We start from the raw sequence: 15,170 nt of genomic DNA, 5'->3' as shown, positions 1-15,170 counted from the left end.
AGGTGAGTCGGGCCGGCCCCGCCCCCCCTCAGCTGCAGCTCATTAAAAAGCTGTGAAAGCGGAACAATGGCGTCAGACCGAGTGAAGAGAAAGCGCCAAACTTTAATCGTAAATCATGTCATCGAGCGGAGTGGACAGTGCAGCTCAGAGCCCGCTGCTCTCCTCCAGGTACGAACACCTTCACACCTGAACCGCACCTGTTATCACGTGGCACCGGGAGGAACCCGCAATGTTTGCTGTCACGTGACGTCGCAGTCACCGAAGTGAACAAAATGTTTGGGCATCACCGACAAATCCTCCAATCAGAGCGTGAACCCGCTCAGCGGCGCAGTGATGGAGGACTCACACTTTGTTTGTTCACTTTGTGGAAAAGGAGTTTTCTGTTTTCATTGAATCGATGTGTGAATGTGAGGTGTTCACTGTGACACCAAGGGAAAGTTAGAATATGAAGATTCTGAATTCAGTTCACAGCCAGGGTCTGTTCCCTGTGCTCTGGTGTGATCGCACCGTGTGCATATTGAAACCCTGTCCAGCTCGACTGAATCCAACATGTCCCTGAATTAAAAGTCTGACTTGACACAAAGTTTTTAATTATCTGTCACTGACAAATGTCAGACTTAATTTAAAGTGTGCAAAACAAAAGATCTGACTTCATCTAAAAATGTTTAGTACTGATGACATTGTTGTTTTGAATCTAATATGAGAATGGATATAATTTGACTTTTTACTTTTCAGATGTGAAATTATTTTCTGTCTTAGAAACAAACTCACACTGACATCAATAATAATGTTTTAATGATTCAGAGTTGAACTTATCTACCAGCATTAGTCACATAAAGACAATTGCAGATATCTACATCTGAGAGATTTACATTATAGGCATGTCTGTATGTATTGAGTTCAAATAGAAGTCGAGGGTAAAAGGTACAGCTAACTATAATGTTTCCATCAGTAATTATATATTTTTTTAATCAGTCCATGTCCCATCGTACAACATGGAGGAGATGAGGTTTATGACCTGTACTCCAGCCAACCAGCGGGGAATGATTGAGATGATTTAGCTTCACATTTGGGAGCTGTCATGACATCCATCTTTATTTCATTTTCTCTGGTGTGTTATCAACCGACTCCTCACTGAAGCTTGTTGAGACTGATGTGACGTTGATGTGTCCTCAGTTTCTGCTTCAGCCCGTGGTCCTGTGTTTGCGTGAAGGGATGGTCGGCCGCAGCGTGGAACGGCCTCCCTGAGCCGCTGCTGGCGGCGGCGGCCGCCTCCGGCTGCTCCGCCCCGGAGCCGTGGCTCCTCCCCGGCTGCAGCTCCGTCTTCGACAGCCTGGTCAGGTGAGGAAACATGGAGCACTACACCTGGGTCGGTCTCTGGCTCCTGAGGTACACATATCTGTCTGACGCTTCAGATGTCACTTTTTGAACATCTTTTTAGATTAATATGTGATAATTTCACTGACCAGTTTCTATCCATGAATCCCTTTTTAGGTTGACACCGTAAACAAACATGCAAAATAAGCAAGTAAACAAATCCTCCGATCAGAGCGCACCAGCAGGGGGCAGCACCTTTCATTTAAAGCCAGTCTTACTGCAAGGGGCAGCTGGATAAATTGTTTAATGAGTTTCAGTTGAAATGACAAACTTGAAAAGAGGACATTGAAAACCGAGCTCCTGTGTGAACGTCTCTCAGGTGCGTCAGCGCGCTGCAGCAGACGATGAGTGATGTGTTTCTTCTTGCTCCTGTAGTAACGTCTCTCTGGTGTCGTCTCCTCCTCCGGCGAGCAGCCTGCGAGGGCGAGAGAGGGCCGTCAGCAGCAGAGCTCGCAGGTTCGACCACACGTCACACTCTGTCGGGACATGGTTCACCCACTGAGCCTCTTTAAACCTGGGATCAGAGATTACAGGGGTTAAAGGAACGTTTCAAAGTGGAGTCAGTGCAGAAACTGAACCTTCACCATCTGACAGATCAATCGTTTGAGGTTGCTGTGCTCACTTCCATAGTGATTGCTGAAGAGCTATAATTATGCAAATATGTGAATATAGAAACGTTTGCGCTTCAACGTTATTGTCTTCGGTCTCGGGACCGAGAGTTTGTGATGGTTAACAGTCTGTTTCCTTCAGGCCGTCCATCCTGGAGCGCTGTATCCTCAATGTGTCCACCAGCAGTGTGGCTGTGGGGACGGACGATTTGGACAAGAGGTGGGTGCCGTCTGAAAACGCCCTGACCACCAACAGCACATGGTTTTATACAAACCATCGAATCCAACCTCTTCTGCTCTTGGTCCCTTCAGGTCTGCCCTCGGTCGCTGCTACCCCCGCCTCCTCGATCCGGCCAACACAGAGACCAACGAAGCGGTTCTGAAGCGGCGGCAGAAACAGATCCACTACGGCAAGATCACCAGCGGCTACCAGAACTACCTGCAGCAGGTTCCCAAGTAAGAGCACGCACATCAGAGATAAGAGCTCCAGCAGCTGGACGCAGCGTGTGGAGGCTGACCTCACACCATCCTGTGGGCGAAGGGTGGGCGGGTCAGGGGGACATCCGGTTGGTCGGTTGAAGAGACGGAGAGAAGAACATTACTAGAAACCTACTTTTATGTGCAATATAATGTTGGTCTGATCATCAGCCCAAAGGAGAACTAACCATTCCACATGTAAGTGTTGAGTTTACTGAAGACTAAACATTTGCAGAGGTTGTTATACTGCCCTCTTCAGTCCAGGAGGAAGCACGTCGCCATTGCAGGTAGTAAATCTGTGATACCTTCAGTACTAAAGAAAACCTGCACCAGAACCACGGCATTGACTGGTTACCAGAGCATCTGCTGGTGGTCGGTGAGGACCAGCTGACTTCTCTAACCCTCAAGCTTCCTGCGATGAACCTTCTCAGATTGGTGTCTGGGTCTAATAGGATTGATTGTTCAGTTTCTCTTTTGAATAACCGTTGTCTCCTTCCCCTCAGACACCAAAGGGACCCTAAGCTCCACCCATCCACCCCTAACATGTACAGGAAGTACAGCCGGCGCTCCTGGGACATGCAGGTGCGTCTGTGGAGGCGAGCGCTGCACCTGTGGGACCCTCCTACCGAAGACCAGCCGGACGCCGTGGACGCAGAGGACCCGGTGGAGCAGCTGTAGGTGGACACCAGGGGGCTAACGTCACAGATCCTCAGTCGCTTGGGGATTCTCATACATGTTCTAAGTAAAAGAAATGTTTAGTTTGATGTGATCAACTGGATTTACACTTGCTCAGTTTGTTTCTGATATTCACCGTGAAAAGCTTAATGTCCAGCAAACCCCCCCCCCCCAGGACATTTCAGTAACATGCCAATGTCTGAAAGCAGCTTGTCTCTGCTTCACTTTCCTTCTCTGCTCATGTGACCTGTCTCTGGTTCAGGCAGAGTCAGCTGGCGAAGATGACGTCTGGTCTGTGTGAGGACAGGAGACTAAAGCAGAGAGAGAAGGAGACTCAACCAGCTTCTGAAGCCTCCTCTGTGTCTCCTCTGTCACTTGAGCTTGGAGGACCCTGGACCGTCCCCTTCTCACCGGTAACGTCTCCACTGATTAATGTCCACACGTCATCTTCATCAGTTCTGTTTCCTGCTGGTGATGCTCAACATGTTGTGATGAAACGTGTTTACACAAAGACGGGAAACATCGGTGTGTTGCTTTTCTTCCTGCAGGAGGCAGAGATGAGCCATCGGCCTCTTCGCTCCCCCCCCGGCCTGAGTGCCTCCCTCAGTAGTCAGCTGACCTCCAAGGACAACATGACCGACTGGCTCCGCCTCCTGCTGGAGGCCGACCATACCCAAGGTGAGGTCATTGAAGTACCTGGGGTCACTGAGGTCACATGGTGTGATTTGAGCAGGTGGAGTTCACGCGCTCCGAGCCCGACTGACGGAGCCTCGGACTCGTGCAGATTTGTTCTGACAGATTTTTGTCTTCTCTCAGATCTGGGTTCTGACGATCAGCAGGTTCCCGTGTTCTCTGACCAGCTCTCCTGGAATCCGTACTGATCTGAAACCAGCGACGTCCATGCCACGGTCCTCGTCATTGAAACTGGACGTGACGGCGTGGTGGTCTGGACCTCGTACTGTGATCACCACTCTGTCGCAGTAACGTGTGTTTGTGGTTTCCGGTACGTTTGTCTTTTTAAGATCGCTGAAGATTGAGTGTAACGACAGCAGGGATGTGATTGGTCCTTGATCCTCGTTGCATCGACCCTCCATGGTCTTTTCACAAGGGGGAGGGTCCGAGCATGTGGCTTTAGTTTGCACGTTGTATATTTATTTATGTTGATCACGTCTCACCTGCATCATGTTTTAGTTCTGCACTGATGGAACAGCTGCCGATAGTTTGTACTTGACGTCACTTGTGTATTGATCGTTGTGTCACATTAGCGCCCCCCTGTGGCGGCCGTTGTCTTTGCTCCACCATCACCTTCATGCTCTGGCTCCTCCTCACAGACATGTTTTTTCTAAAAAACAAAACTGATTGTTGGAGGGAGAAGCTTCTACTTTGTGTTGTGAGTTTTCTTTTACTTGTTGTTTTGTGCTGCTCGATTACCAGAGCAAAGCTGAAATGTGTGATTAATAAAGATGTAAATAAAGTGTCGTAAATTCAGACTGACCACGTTTCGACTTTGTCCTAAAAAGTCAGTTTCTCGTTCCCCTCAATGAGCGATGTCCCGAGGGACGAGTTCCCGAAGGACAAGAGGAACCAGAAGATGATCCGAGGCAGTAACTGGTTTATTATAAACTCAAATCTCCCAACATCTTACTTTATTCAGATGTTGGTAGTGAGATGTTCAAAATATTCCAGCTGAGTTTCTCTTAATGCTTCTAAAATGTCTTTATACTCTAGAAGGGACCAAAGGTTTTCTCAGATCTGTGCAGACGAAGATCGCCCCCTGGTGGCTGGCTGCAGTAAAGGGAATACAGTTCTCCATGTTATCAGATGGGACATGGAACTCAAACAAATCAGGACGTTTGTCTCAGACACAGAAGTCCTTCAGTGTGTTGTGATTTGTATGACTGTTACAAAGAGAGAACCCCCCCCACACACACACACCCCCCCACCCCCACCGTAAATGTTATTTATGAATGCCGCCGCTCACGGGCGCGTGCACGTCGCCTGGTTATTATGAAGTGTGCTCGTTAGCACCGGACGCTGCTCGGAGGTCGGTGCCGGTGCTGCGGTGAGTCCCGGGGCCGCTGCGTCGTCTCTTTGATTCGTTGTGGAGGGTTAGCTGGCGGCGGGCGGAGCGCTGAGCGCGGCTCTTTAATAACAACGTTACTGGGTCAACACACCGAGCCCCGCCGCTGTCTGCCGGCCCGCTGCACCACCGGAGCCGCCGCAGCCTGGAACACCTGCCGTCCGACCAGGTAAGCGAGCCGCCGGGATGCCGCGGACGGAGTGCCGGTTGTGTCCGGTTGGAGCTGTCGGGTCCGGGCTGAGTCTCCCGCAGCATCCCCCCGTGTCTCACACGCCGCTCGGAGGACTCACAGGCCGCCCAGACCTCACAGCATCACCGCCGTTATCACTGTGGTATCCGCCGGTTCTGGTTGTGTTTGTGCGGTGACTTGGCCCCACGGACGGTTCGGTTCTTCTCAGAAACACCGTGTGAGAGCGGCGGGCAGGTAGGGGCGACGGTCCCCCCCGGCAGCACCGATGTTCGGGGTTTGTTTGTGAAATCTGCGGCTAACGCTGCTAGCAGGTCCGTTAGCTGCCGTTAGCAGCTGCGGCTCCTGGACGCAGGCGGGGCGGCCGGTGAGGCTCCGTCCGCCCCGCAGAGCGGGCGGAGCGGCCCGGGGCCCCGGAGCCTGTGAGGCGGAGCAGCAGGCTCGATGCTCGGCAGCAGGTCGGTCTCAGAGAGCAAGATGGCTGAATTGATTGTGCCGACCTTGACTGTAATAACATGACACATTATTTAAAAGCAGCTGCCGCCGCTGGGCCGCGGATTCACCGGAGGAGATAAATCACAGATCGGGATTTTCTCCTGTGTTCGAGTCTCGGTTTCAAAATGACACCTCGCATGTATTCGGTTGAGAAACTGGGCGTGTTAGCATCCTTCATTGAAAACAATAGGATCTGTTAGCCACGAGCTAGCAGCAGCCGGAGATGCCCAGCGGCCTCAGTGAGTGCGCGGCTCGGCTCAGGCTGCATCGAGGCCTCGGCTGCCCCGGACCACCTCCATCACTATCATCACCTCCATCACTATTATGAGCATCATCACCTGAAATCACCTCCATCACTATCATCACCTCCATCCCCATCACCATCATCACCTCCATCCCCATCACCATCATCACCTCCATCACAATCATCAGCATCATAACCTCAAATCACCATCATCACCTCCATCACTATCATAACTATCATCACCTCCATCCCCATCATCACCTCCATCACTATCATAACTATCATCACCTCCATCACTATTATGAGCATCATCACCATCATCACCTCCATCACCTCCATCACTATCATCACCTCCATCCTCATCACTATCATCACCTCCATCACAATCATCAGCATCACCTCCATCACTATCATCACCTCCATCACTATCATAACCTCCATCCCCATCATCACCTCCATCACTATCATAACTATCATCACCTCCATCACTATTATGAGCATCATCACCTCCATCACTATCATAACTATCATCACCTCCATCACTATTATGAGCATCATCACCTGAAATCACCTCCATCCCCATCACCATCATCACCTCCATCACAATCATCAGCATCATAACCACAAATCACCTCCATCACAATCATCACCTCCATCACCATCATCACCTCCATCACAATCATCAGCATCATAACCTCAAATCACCTCCATCCCCATCATCACCTCCATCACTATCATAACTATCATCACCTCCATCACTATTATGAGCATCATCACCATCATCACCTCCATCACCTCCATCACTATCATCACCTCCATCCCCATCACCATCATCACCTCCATCACAATCATCAGCATCATAACCTCAAATCACCATCATCACCTCCATCACTATCATAACCTCCATCCCCATCATCACCTCCATCACTATCATAACTATCATCACCTCCATCACTATTATGAGCATCATCACCTGAAATCACCTCCATCCCCATCACCATCATCACCTCCATCACAATCATCAGCATCATAACCACAAATCACCTCCATCACAATCATCACCTCCATCACCATCATCACCTCCATCACAATCATCAGCATCATAACCTCAAATCACCTCCATCACCATCCTCACCTCCATCACTATCATAACTATCATCACCTCCATCCCCATCATCACCTCCATCACAATCATCACCATCATCACCTCATCTCCATCTCCATCACCTCAAATCACCATCATCACTATCATCACCTCCATCCCCATCACGTCTCATCACCTCCATCACTATCATCACCTCCATCCCCATCATCCCGTAAAATCGCCTCCATCACCTCCATTACCTCATCACCATCATCGACTCCATCACCATTATCAATATAAACACCATCATCACCTCCAGTCACCTCCATCACCTCCATCCCTATCATCACCTCAAATCACTTCATTACCAAATCACCATCATCACCTCCATCTCCATCTCCATCACCTCAAATCACCATCATCACTATCATCACCTCCATAACCTCATCACCTCCATCACCATCATCACCTCCTTCTCCATCTCCATCACCTCAAATCGCTTCCATTACCTCATCACTATCATCACCACCATCAACATTATCACCTCCATCACTATCATCACCACCATCACCTCCAGTCACCTACATCACCATCACCTCAAATCACCTCCACCCTCAGACTGAAGGTTCTCTGAACCGTCCCCAGTGGAGCGTTGAACCACAGCAGCTGGTTTCACACCTACACACTTGAAGGTCCAGTGTCTGTCTTTACAGCAGCTGCTTCATCTGTGTGGTGAGGTTTAAATACACCTCACTGCTGATTGGACAGCACCTCTGACACAGCCACCCAACCAGAGAGCAGTAACCTTGAAGCTCGCCATACAACCTGGAAACCGTAGCAAACGTTGTGGTAGTGGTCCAGGTCCCGGCCCGGTGGCTGTTCTGATCCGGTCTGTGATCGTTCTCATGAGAATGTGAATCCGTCAGTAATAAGCAGCAGTGGACAGTGACTGTGGACTATAGTGGATCTGGTCTGGATGGTGGATCATGGTCCTGCTGGCTGCTGACCAGAGACTATGATGCAGCAGGACTGATTGACATATAGTGTTGAAGTTATCCTTCAAGATGTCTACCCTCATCAATGCTGCTGAAACTTTAATCTGATGATGTTTCCTTCACTGGACATCTGTTGACTTGTGTCCGTCCTGGGAGACGGGTCCTCACATGTGTCTCTGAGGTTTCTGTGTATTTGTACCTGTTAAAGGTTTTTAGTAGTTTGTCCTGACTCTGGTTGAGGGTGAAGGACAGAGGACGTCTCATCATGTTAAAGCCTGATGAGACAAACTGTGATCTGTGAATATGAGCTATACAAATAGATTTGATTGATTGATTGATTGATTGATTGATTGATTGACCAGTTTGATGATCACCTGTGTCTCCCTCTGTCCAGGTCCGTTACCGGGGCAACTGCTCAATGACCATGTCCTTGTGAGAGTGGGCGGGGCTACCTGGCCCTGAGCTGTAAGGAGGAGGAGGAGTCTCAGCCCTTGGCCTCACCCCCTCCTCCTCCTGCCGCTGACTAAACGGCTGGACGCACAGACGGGCGTGGCTCGCCCCTTCTTCCTCCTCCCCTCTCTTCCCCATTCTCTCCCCCTCCCACCCACTGCACACCTCCCCACCCCATCTCCCCGCTCTGCCCCCCCATCCCTGGCCACCATGCTGTGGTCACGCTGCTGGTGGAAAACCTGAGGAAGACTCTGGAAGGCGACCCTGCTCAGCCAGGGGACTTCTACCTGGTGAGTTCTCTGACCCCCCCCCCCCCCCCCCCCCCCCTGTTTTTAAACCTGTCACAACCTGAGAGAACCAATCACAGGTGTAGAACTCTCAGGTCGTCAGCTCACACCTACACTAAGGTGACATCGACATTGTGTTTTCCTTTTAACACTAAACCGACCTTTGACCCTGTCCGTTCATATCGTCTCCTCTGCATTTGGTAGCCTAACTGAGCTAAGGCTGCAGTTCAATCCTGTGTCCTCTAGGTGTCGCTCCAAAACAAGCTGTGTCTGCTCCTGGACCTCAGTCTTTATTAAAATAAAGATAATATTTGGTTGTGTGTTATTAAAAAGCTGAAGGAACACAAATGCAACCAAGTGTTTAGAACTAGAATTAAGAAACTAGCTCAATTTAATTCCTGTCAAATATAAACATAAATATTTTCTGCTTGTTAACCGCTTAAGCTTATACATTTGTTAAATCTAAAGTTTTAATATCAACAAACATAAAACCAAAAGGATTTGTCTGAGAAAGACTTGTGCAGTTTGTTCAAAGATTAGATGAATAGCTGTGGTGCAGCATGACTCAGTAACGTGTGATCCTATGTCCATAACGTGTGATGTGGAAGAACACGCCTGTTGACCTGGTGTCTCTTGTCTCTGTCAGTCCCTGCTGGACCCCCACTCCCTCGCTGAGTGCTGCCCCCCTCATGGCTTGATGCCTGGTGAGTCAAAACAAACAAGACTTAATAATGATATAATAACACAATGATGACATGACATAGCTGATCACAAATTGTGTGTGTGTGTCTGTGTGTGTGTGTTTGTGTGTGACCTCAGAGAGCAGCTACTGGCAGCTCTGCCCTCCCTCTAAGTCCGGCCTGCAGGGGGGGTTGCTGAGCTCTAGTTTCCCGCCCGGCCCTGTGCCGCTGGTGCCGCCCGATGCTCACCTGCAGGAGGGGGCCGACCCCCTGGACCGGACCGCCCCTCCGCCTCCGCAGCACCGGCCCCTGGCGCCCAGCACCTCAGCGTCAGAGCTGTCCCTGCCCGGGGCGCCACCGGCAGCACCGCCTCCTGCGCCCGGCCTCCCTCCCCCTCCCCCTCCGCCCCCCAAACGCCACTGCCGGTCACTGTCGGTGCCCGAGGACCTGTCCCGCTGCCGTTACACCTGGCGACCCAGCGCGTCACGGGTCTGGACCCCCGTCAGTCGCCAGCAATGCCACGGCGGAGTTGGGGGAGGAGTTACCGGTGGGGGGGCAGGGATGGGAGGAGGGATTATGGGGGCAGGTGCAGCTGGGGGCGGGGTCTGTCCTCTCCGTGCTCCCAGCTCCTCTCTGAACTCGTCGCTGCACTCCTCGTCCAGCCCCACCTTCTTCAGCTTGGCGCTGTCTCCGGACTCGCCGCTGCCCTGGAGCTTCCCCTGGGACGCTAGTGAGGCAGCGGCAGGGGGCGGGGCCTGCTGCTGCTTCTTTCCCTCCCCCTCCTCCTGCTCCTCCTCACCCTCTCCCCTCCACCCGCCTCCCCCTCCTCAGAGGCGTTTCTCTCTCTCCCCCGTGCTCATCAGAGACTCTGCAGCCTCCGCCTTCCTGCCTCCACCCCCCGTGCCGAGCCAGGCGCCGCGGCCGCCCCCGACAGGTGGCCCCGCGCCTGGCGGGGCGGCTGTGGGGGGCCCAGTGCCCGCATCGCCATCCTCGGCCTGCAGCACGCCGTCCTCTCTGCGACGCAGCCTGCCGCCGCAGCTGCCGCGCTGCCACTCGCAGCCATGTGACCTGCTGCTGCTCAAACCAGGTCTGAAGAGACGGAGAGACCCCGACCGGCCGTGCGCCCGCCCCGTGCTCGACTTCACCAAGATGACTCAGGTACAGTCCCACGGATTCTAGACCATTGATTAATCACAAACATCTGATCAGTTTGTCACTTTTAAGGACGGTGTTTCATTTAATATCTTTGGTCTGATTGATTTGAAACACTTCAATAATTTCTCTTATTGATCGATGTAAATATAAATTCTTATTTTGTATCGCCCCTCCTCTGTCATCCCTGCAGACCCGCAGCATCGACCCGCAGTGTCTGGAGCGTGGCGGCGGCAGGCTGGCCTGCGGCGGGGACGTCTGCATGGGCATGGAGTCCTTCATGGGCGACTTCCGGCGCTCCTGCTCTCCAGCCGAGTGCCTGGGCAGGACCAGCATCGGGCCGCTGAGCGAGAGCGACGAGGAGTGCCGCGAGGACGACGATGAGGACGAGGGGGAGGAGGAAGCTGGCGAGCGTGAAGCGGCAAAGCAGGCGGTGTTTGAGAGGGACTGTACAGAACTCGACTTGAACTTAATAGAAGAAAACTGACGTCTTTGTAAATGGAAGGCTGTTCTCTGTTTCACTTCTTTAGTTTTATTTTGAAAGTATCCGAACCCCTTGCCCAATTCCTGGACTACCCTCATCTCAACACTCTACGCCTCCTTGCCACCAATCAGCAAGGCTCTCAGGAACAACACCTCTCATTGGATGAGCTGAGGTTAAGGAAGCTGACAACAGTGATGATGTGACGCCGCCGCTTCTGAACCCTCAGCTGTTTAAATTGGAAAACCAGGATGTTAGAGGTGAAACTCTGGTCGCCTGCGATGAATGGAAACCTCGACACTCTGAGTCCCAGTCTGCAAGTTGTCCTCCAAAAGATTAACTTCTGCTTCACCTGACGCTGCTCTACGCCATCGTTAAGGTCCATATCTCTGACTGGACTCAGAATGTCAGGTGTCCATCAGCGGCTCCGCCTCCTGGCGTCCAGGTGTCTTCCAGCACAAAGCAACTGAGAAACACGTCAGTCTGATGAGGCTCCGCTCCGCACCGCCAGCCCGACACGCCCTCGCTACTTACCGAGACATGCTCAGGATCTAAAGGCTCAGTTCAAATCACAGACAAGTTAAGATAACATTTAAATACATACAATAAACATTTTAGTTAATTTTGTTTTGTTCAGTTCCAGTTTAGTCATAACATTTTAGAAATGATAAACCAGAGCAAAAGTTTTATGAGATGTTCTTCATGGATATAACTTCTCTTGTTCTACTGGTTTTATTTAAACTAAAATACAAACACTAATGAATTATTTCAGCAGCAGACAAACTGTGAATTCAGAATAAAATATGATCACGTCTCTTTTAAGACCTTCATTATGAGGGGGGAGAACAAAGAGGAGTACAAATGAGGCTTCAAGCGTCTGATTGGTCGACACAGATATGACATAGTGATGATACATATCAACTTTTTATACAGAACTTCAATAAAATATAAAAGGAAGAAAAGCAGCTCCATGAAATAAACAGGAGAAAACAAACATGTTAAACTTTAATAAGAACCTTTCATTTAACACGCGTGTGACCAAAGTGAACTGAGCCCTCGAACATGAATATTGATTAATACATAACAAGAGAAGCTGCTTGTGTTGATCAGTTATTAATCAGTGATTCTGATTTAACAGTCAGATACATCTATTGATCAGTTTTGATTCAATACTAACTAAAACATGTTGATCATTTTAATCTTTCACTTTATTTTCTCTCAGCTGTTAAAACCACTGCATGTCTCGGTCATGTGACCTTGGCGTAGTGATGCGTTCAGGTTAGCTGGTGCGTTGTTGCGTCATCCCATCAGGTGACACTAAGGGCAGGTAGCCACTGATGCTGTTGTTCACCTGAGTGTTCTCACATTCCCACCTCACTACAAATACCCACTGTGTGTGTGTGTGTTTGTGTGCGTGTGCGTGTGTGTGGTCATGTGACTTGTGTCCAGATTAAATCCAGATTGTCATTTGTGCTCCGCTGTCACATGTTAAAGTTTAAACCAAATTCCAACTAAATATTCAGAAACATTAAGGAAACGCAAACTGCTGCACGCATCTTAAAACCTCTGTTGCATGAAAACGAGGATTTGTTTTGTTGACATAAAACTGTCAATGAGGTGATTTGTTTTGAATATTTTTCTTAAGCGGCAAGTAATGAAACCTTTTCAGTTCAGATCTCCTCAAACATAGGACAACTCAAACTTCTGACCTGCCCTGAATCTGATGAAGGGCTCAACCTTTGTTGAGGTGGTCCAATAAGGTTTCATTGTGAATATCAGAAAATAAATGATATCTTAATTTGAGAAGCGTAAACAAACTTTTATTTGTTTTATTGAAAAAGAAGCCGTCTGTGTTAAAGTGAAGACGAGTAGCTTCACAGTCTGATCAGAGAAACGTTACAACTTTCTTAATCTGGATTTAATCTGGACGCTGAGGATTCACAGAGCCACTGGGTGTGATTGTGACTGAAAGCAGATGAAAGTCGTGTGATTTTCATTTTTGCTCCGATTTTTACGAGAGAACAAAAACCACACGTTGAAGGTTTGGAACATTTTTCCTGCGTTGGTGCTGTTGACAGATGCGTTAGGACAACGTGGCTTCTTCTTTGACATGTTTGGTCTTCACATTCCTGCTGATCAAATCAGATTCATTTACTTTCTTCCAAACTACCTTTTATGTCCTTACCTGCGTTCAGATAGTCCATCACAGTTGTATTTTAGTTTTGTTACGGAAGTGTTGTTGTCACGTGGTGAGACGGTTGAAACTTCAGACGTCTCTTTAGTGATGCAGTCATTCAGAGTAGCTTCTAAAAACATATTCAGAGACAAACTTTACTCCAGAAGACAATCAACAGGAACATTACAAAACATGTACACACAGCCGGTGTAACACACAAAAACTGACTATGTCTCAGTGACACACAAAAACTGACTCGGTGTCCCAGTGACACACACAAACTGGCTATGTCCCATTGACACACACAAACTGACTGAGTTTGTAACTGACACACAAACTCACTGAGTGTCTCAGTGACACACAAACTCACTGAGTGTCTCAGTGACACACAAACTCACTGAGTGTCCCAGTGACACACAAACTCACTGAGTGTCTCAGTGACACACAAACTCACTGAGTGTCCCAGTGACACACAAACTGAGTGAGTGTCCCAGTGACACACAAACTGACTGAGTGTCTCTGTTACACACATATTATGTCACTTATTATTGACATATAGTCACCATTACACACAGGACCATTATGAAAACAATCAGGTAGAGTGTTGTAGAAATCAGATTTCAAATTGTCCCTGAATGCACCAAAAATACTGCAACTTTTGTTTGGCCACAAAGAACTAGACTAAAGTCAATGTGACTGTGATGGATTATCATATTTCTATTTTGGCGACTTAACTGTTAAATCTTCAGATGATTATTTTAAAGAGAAAAATGAACGTGATGAAAGTTGGGATTGTTCGAGGTTTGATCTGACGAGAGTTTGTCTGTGTGACAAACTTGTTTAATAAACTTAAGGATTCATTTGCTCAGAATTAAGAAACAAACGAGAAGAAGAAATGTCCCAGCATAACACAAACACACATGTTGTCATAGGGCACCTTTGGGGACCCAGACTTGCATTCATTTCCTGGAGGTTTAACTCAACTTTAACGTGTCCCCACATGTGGCCTATGACAGAGATCACACACTGACCCACCCCCCCACCCCCCTCCATCCGCCCCCATGTTGGTAGGTTTGTTTCTGCAGATCAGTCCATTACACCCAGCATACGCCTTAACTGAACATATTCTACTATTCTGTAAATCAAAATGTTCAAAAGAAAAAAGGTAAAGACAAACTAACGGAGAAGAAATGGAAACGTGTACTGTAGCTGTTCAATTTTTAGTCCTTCTGTTGGTTATCTGCTGTTTTTCTTAATATTTCTAATCTGAGCGCGGCGAGATGTCGTGATGATGATGATGATGATGAAGATGAACACATCGTGTTTAGGGGAAAAAATAAAAAGCTTCAGGAGGAGGATGAGCGGTCGTGTACAAAGTTAGCGCAGAGACTCGGACATCTCTCGTCTTTTAGAAATGTTTTTTATTGTATGTGATTAAAAGGAAAAAACAATATGGCAATTTGAAAAGCAGTTTGTGAATAAATTAAGTTTAATGAGAATTATTTTACAAAGAAAGAAGAAACTGGCGTCCTGTCCTTCTTCATTGCTCAAATCAAATCTTAACGAGTTCATGTCTAATGTACAGTACTTCATCTTTATACAATGAAAAACGTGACCCCGCCCACCACCAATATGCAACCACGGTTGACGCTGCTGTTTTGCTACAAAAATAGCCGATGTTAGCCTTGTGTTGAAGTCTCAGCCCCTGCAGCGCCCCCAGCT

At 48.8% G+C, this 15,170-nt stretch overlaps 2 protein-coding genes across 3 annotated transcripts; both read left to right on the top strand.

Annotated features, from left to right (window-relative positions):
- The first annotated feature begins 27 nt into the window (after window positions 1–27).
- Window positions 28–4,625, top strand: slbp2 (stem-loop binding protein 2). The gene is made up of 9 exons (XM_062406457.1): window positions 28–168; window positions 1,177–1,341; window positions 1,753–1,833; window positions 2,128–2,205; window positions 2,298–2,441; window positions 2,966–3,136; window positions 3,400–3,550; window positions 3,686–3,815; window positions 3,954–4,625. Exons 1-9 carry the CDS (start codon window positions 116–118, stop codon window positions 4,016–4,018), a joined length of 1,038 nt encoding a protein of 345 aa, XP_062262441.1. The 5' UTR covers window positions 28–115; the 3' UTR covers window positions 4,019–4,625.
- A 508-nt stretch (window positions 4,626–5,133) lies between these two features.
- Window positions 5,134–15,004, top strand: fam53c (family with sequence similarity 53 member C). 2 transcript variants are annotated; one of them, XM_062406606.1, is made up of 5 exons: window positions 5,134–5,386; window positions 8,617–8,962; window positions 9,606–9,663; window positions 9,779–10,797; window positions 10,985–15,003. In XM_062406606.1, exons 3-5 carry the CDS (start codon window positions 9,657–9,659, stop codon window positions 11,276–11,278), a joined length of 1,320 nt encoding a protein of 439 aa, XP_062262590.1. In that variant the 5' UTR covers window positions 5,134–5,386; window positions 8,617–8,962; window positions 9,606–9,656; the 3' UTR covers window positions 11,279–15,003. The 2 variants fall into 2 exon arrangements, with proteins under 2 accessions (XP_062262590.1, XP_062262591.1); XM_062406607.1 differs by lacking the exon at window positions 5,134–5,386 and having other exon boundaries at window positions 8,761–8,962; window positions 10,985–15,004.
- The last annotated feature ends 166 nt before the right edge of the window (window positions 15,005–15,170 follow it).

Source organism: Platichthys flesus, chromosome 15 (assembly GCF_949316205.1).
Source record: "Platichthys flesus chromosome 15, fPlaFle2.1, whole genome shotgun sequence".
Classification (NCBI taxonomy): domain Eukaryota; kingdom Metazoa; phylum Chordata; class Actinopteri; order Pleuronectiformes; family Pleuronectidae; genus Platichthys; species Platichthys flesus.
Note: the sequence above shows the minus strand (reverse complement) of the source record. Positions and strands in the feature narration are given on the sequence as shown.

What these genes read in the sequence shown, in the direction of transcription:
- slbp2 (XM_062406457.1), top strand. Translation starts at nt 116, where the DNA reads ATGTCATCGAGCGGAGTGGACAGTGCAGCTCAGAGCCCGCTGCTCTCC. An exon ending in GTCTTCGACAGCCTGGTCAG is followed by an intron (nt 1,342 to 1,752) that starts GTGAGGAAACAT and finishes TTGCTCCTGTAG; the next exon opens with TAACGTCTCTCTGGTGTCGT. An exon ending in GTCAGCAGCAGAGCTCGCAG is followed by an intron (nt 1,834 to 2,127) that starts GTTCGACCACAC and finishes TGTTTCCTTCAG; the next exon opens with GCCGTCCATCCTGGAGCGCT.
- fam53c (XM_062406607.1), top strand. An exon ending in ACTTCACCAAGATGACTCAG is followed by an intron (nt 10,798 to 10,984) that starts GTACAGTCCCAC and finishes TCATCCCTGCAG; the next exon opens with ACCCGCAGCATCGACCCGCA.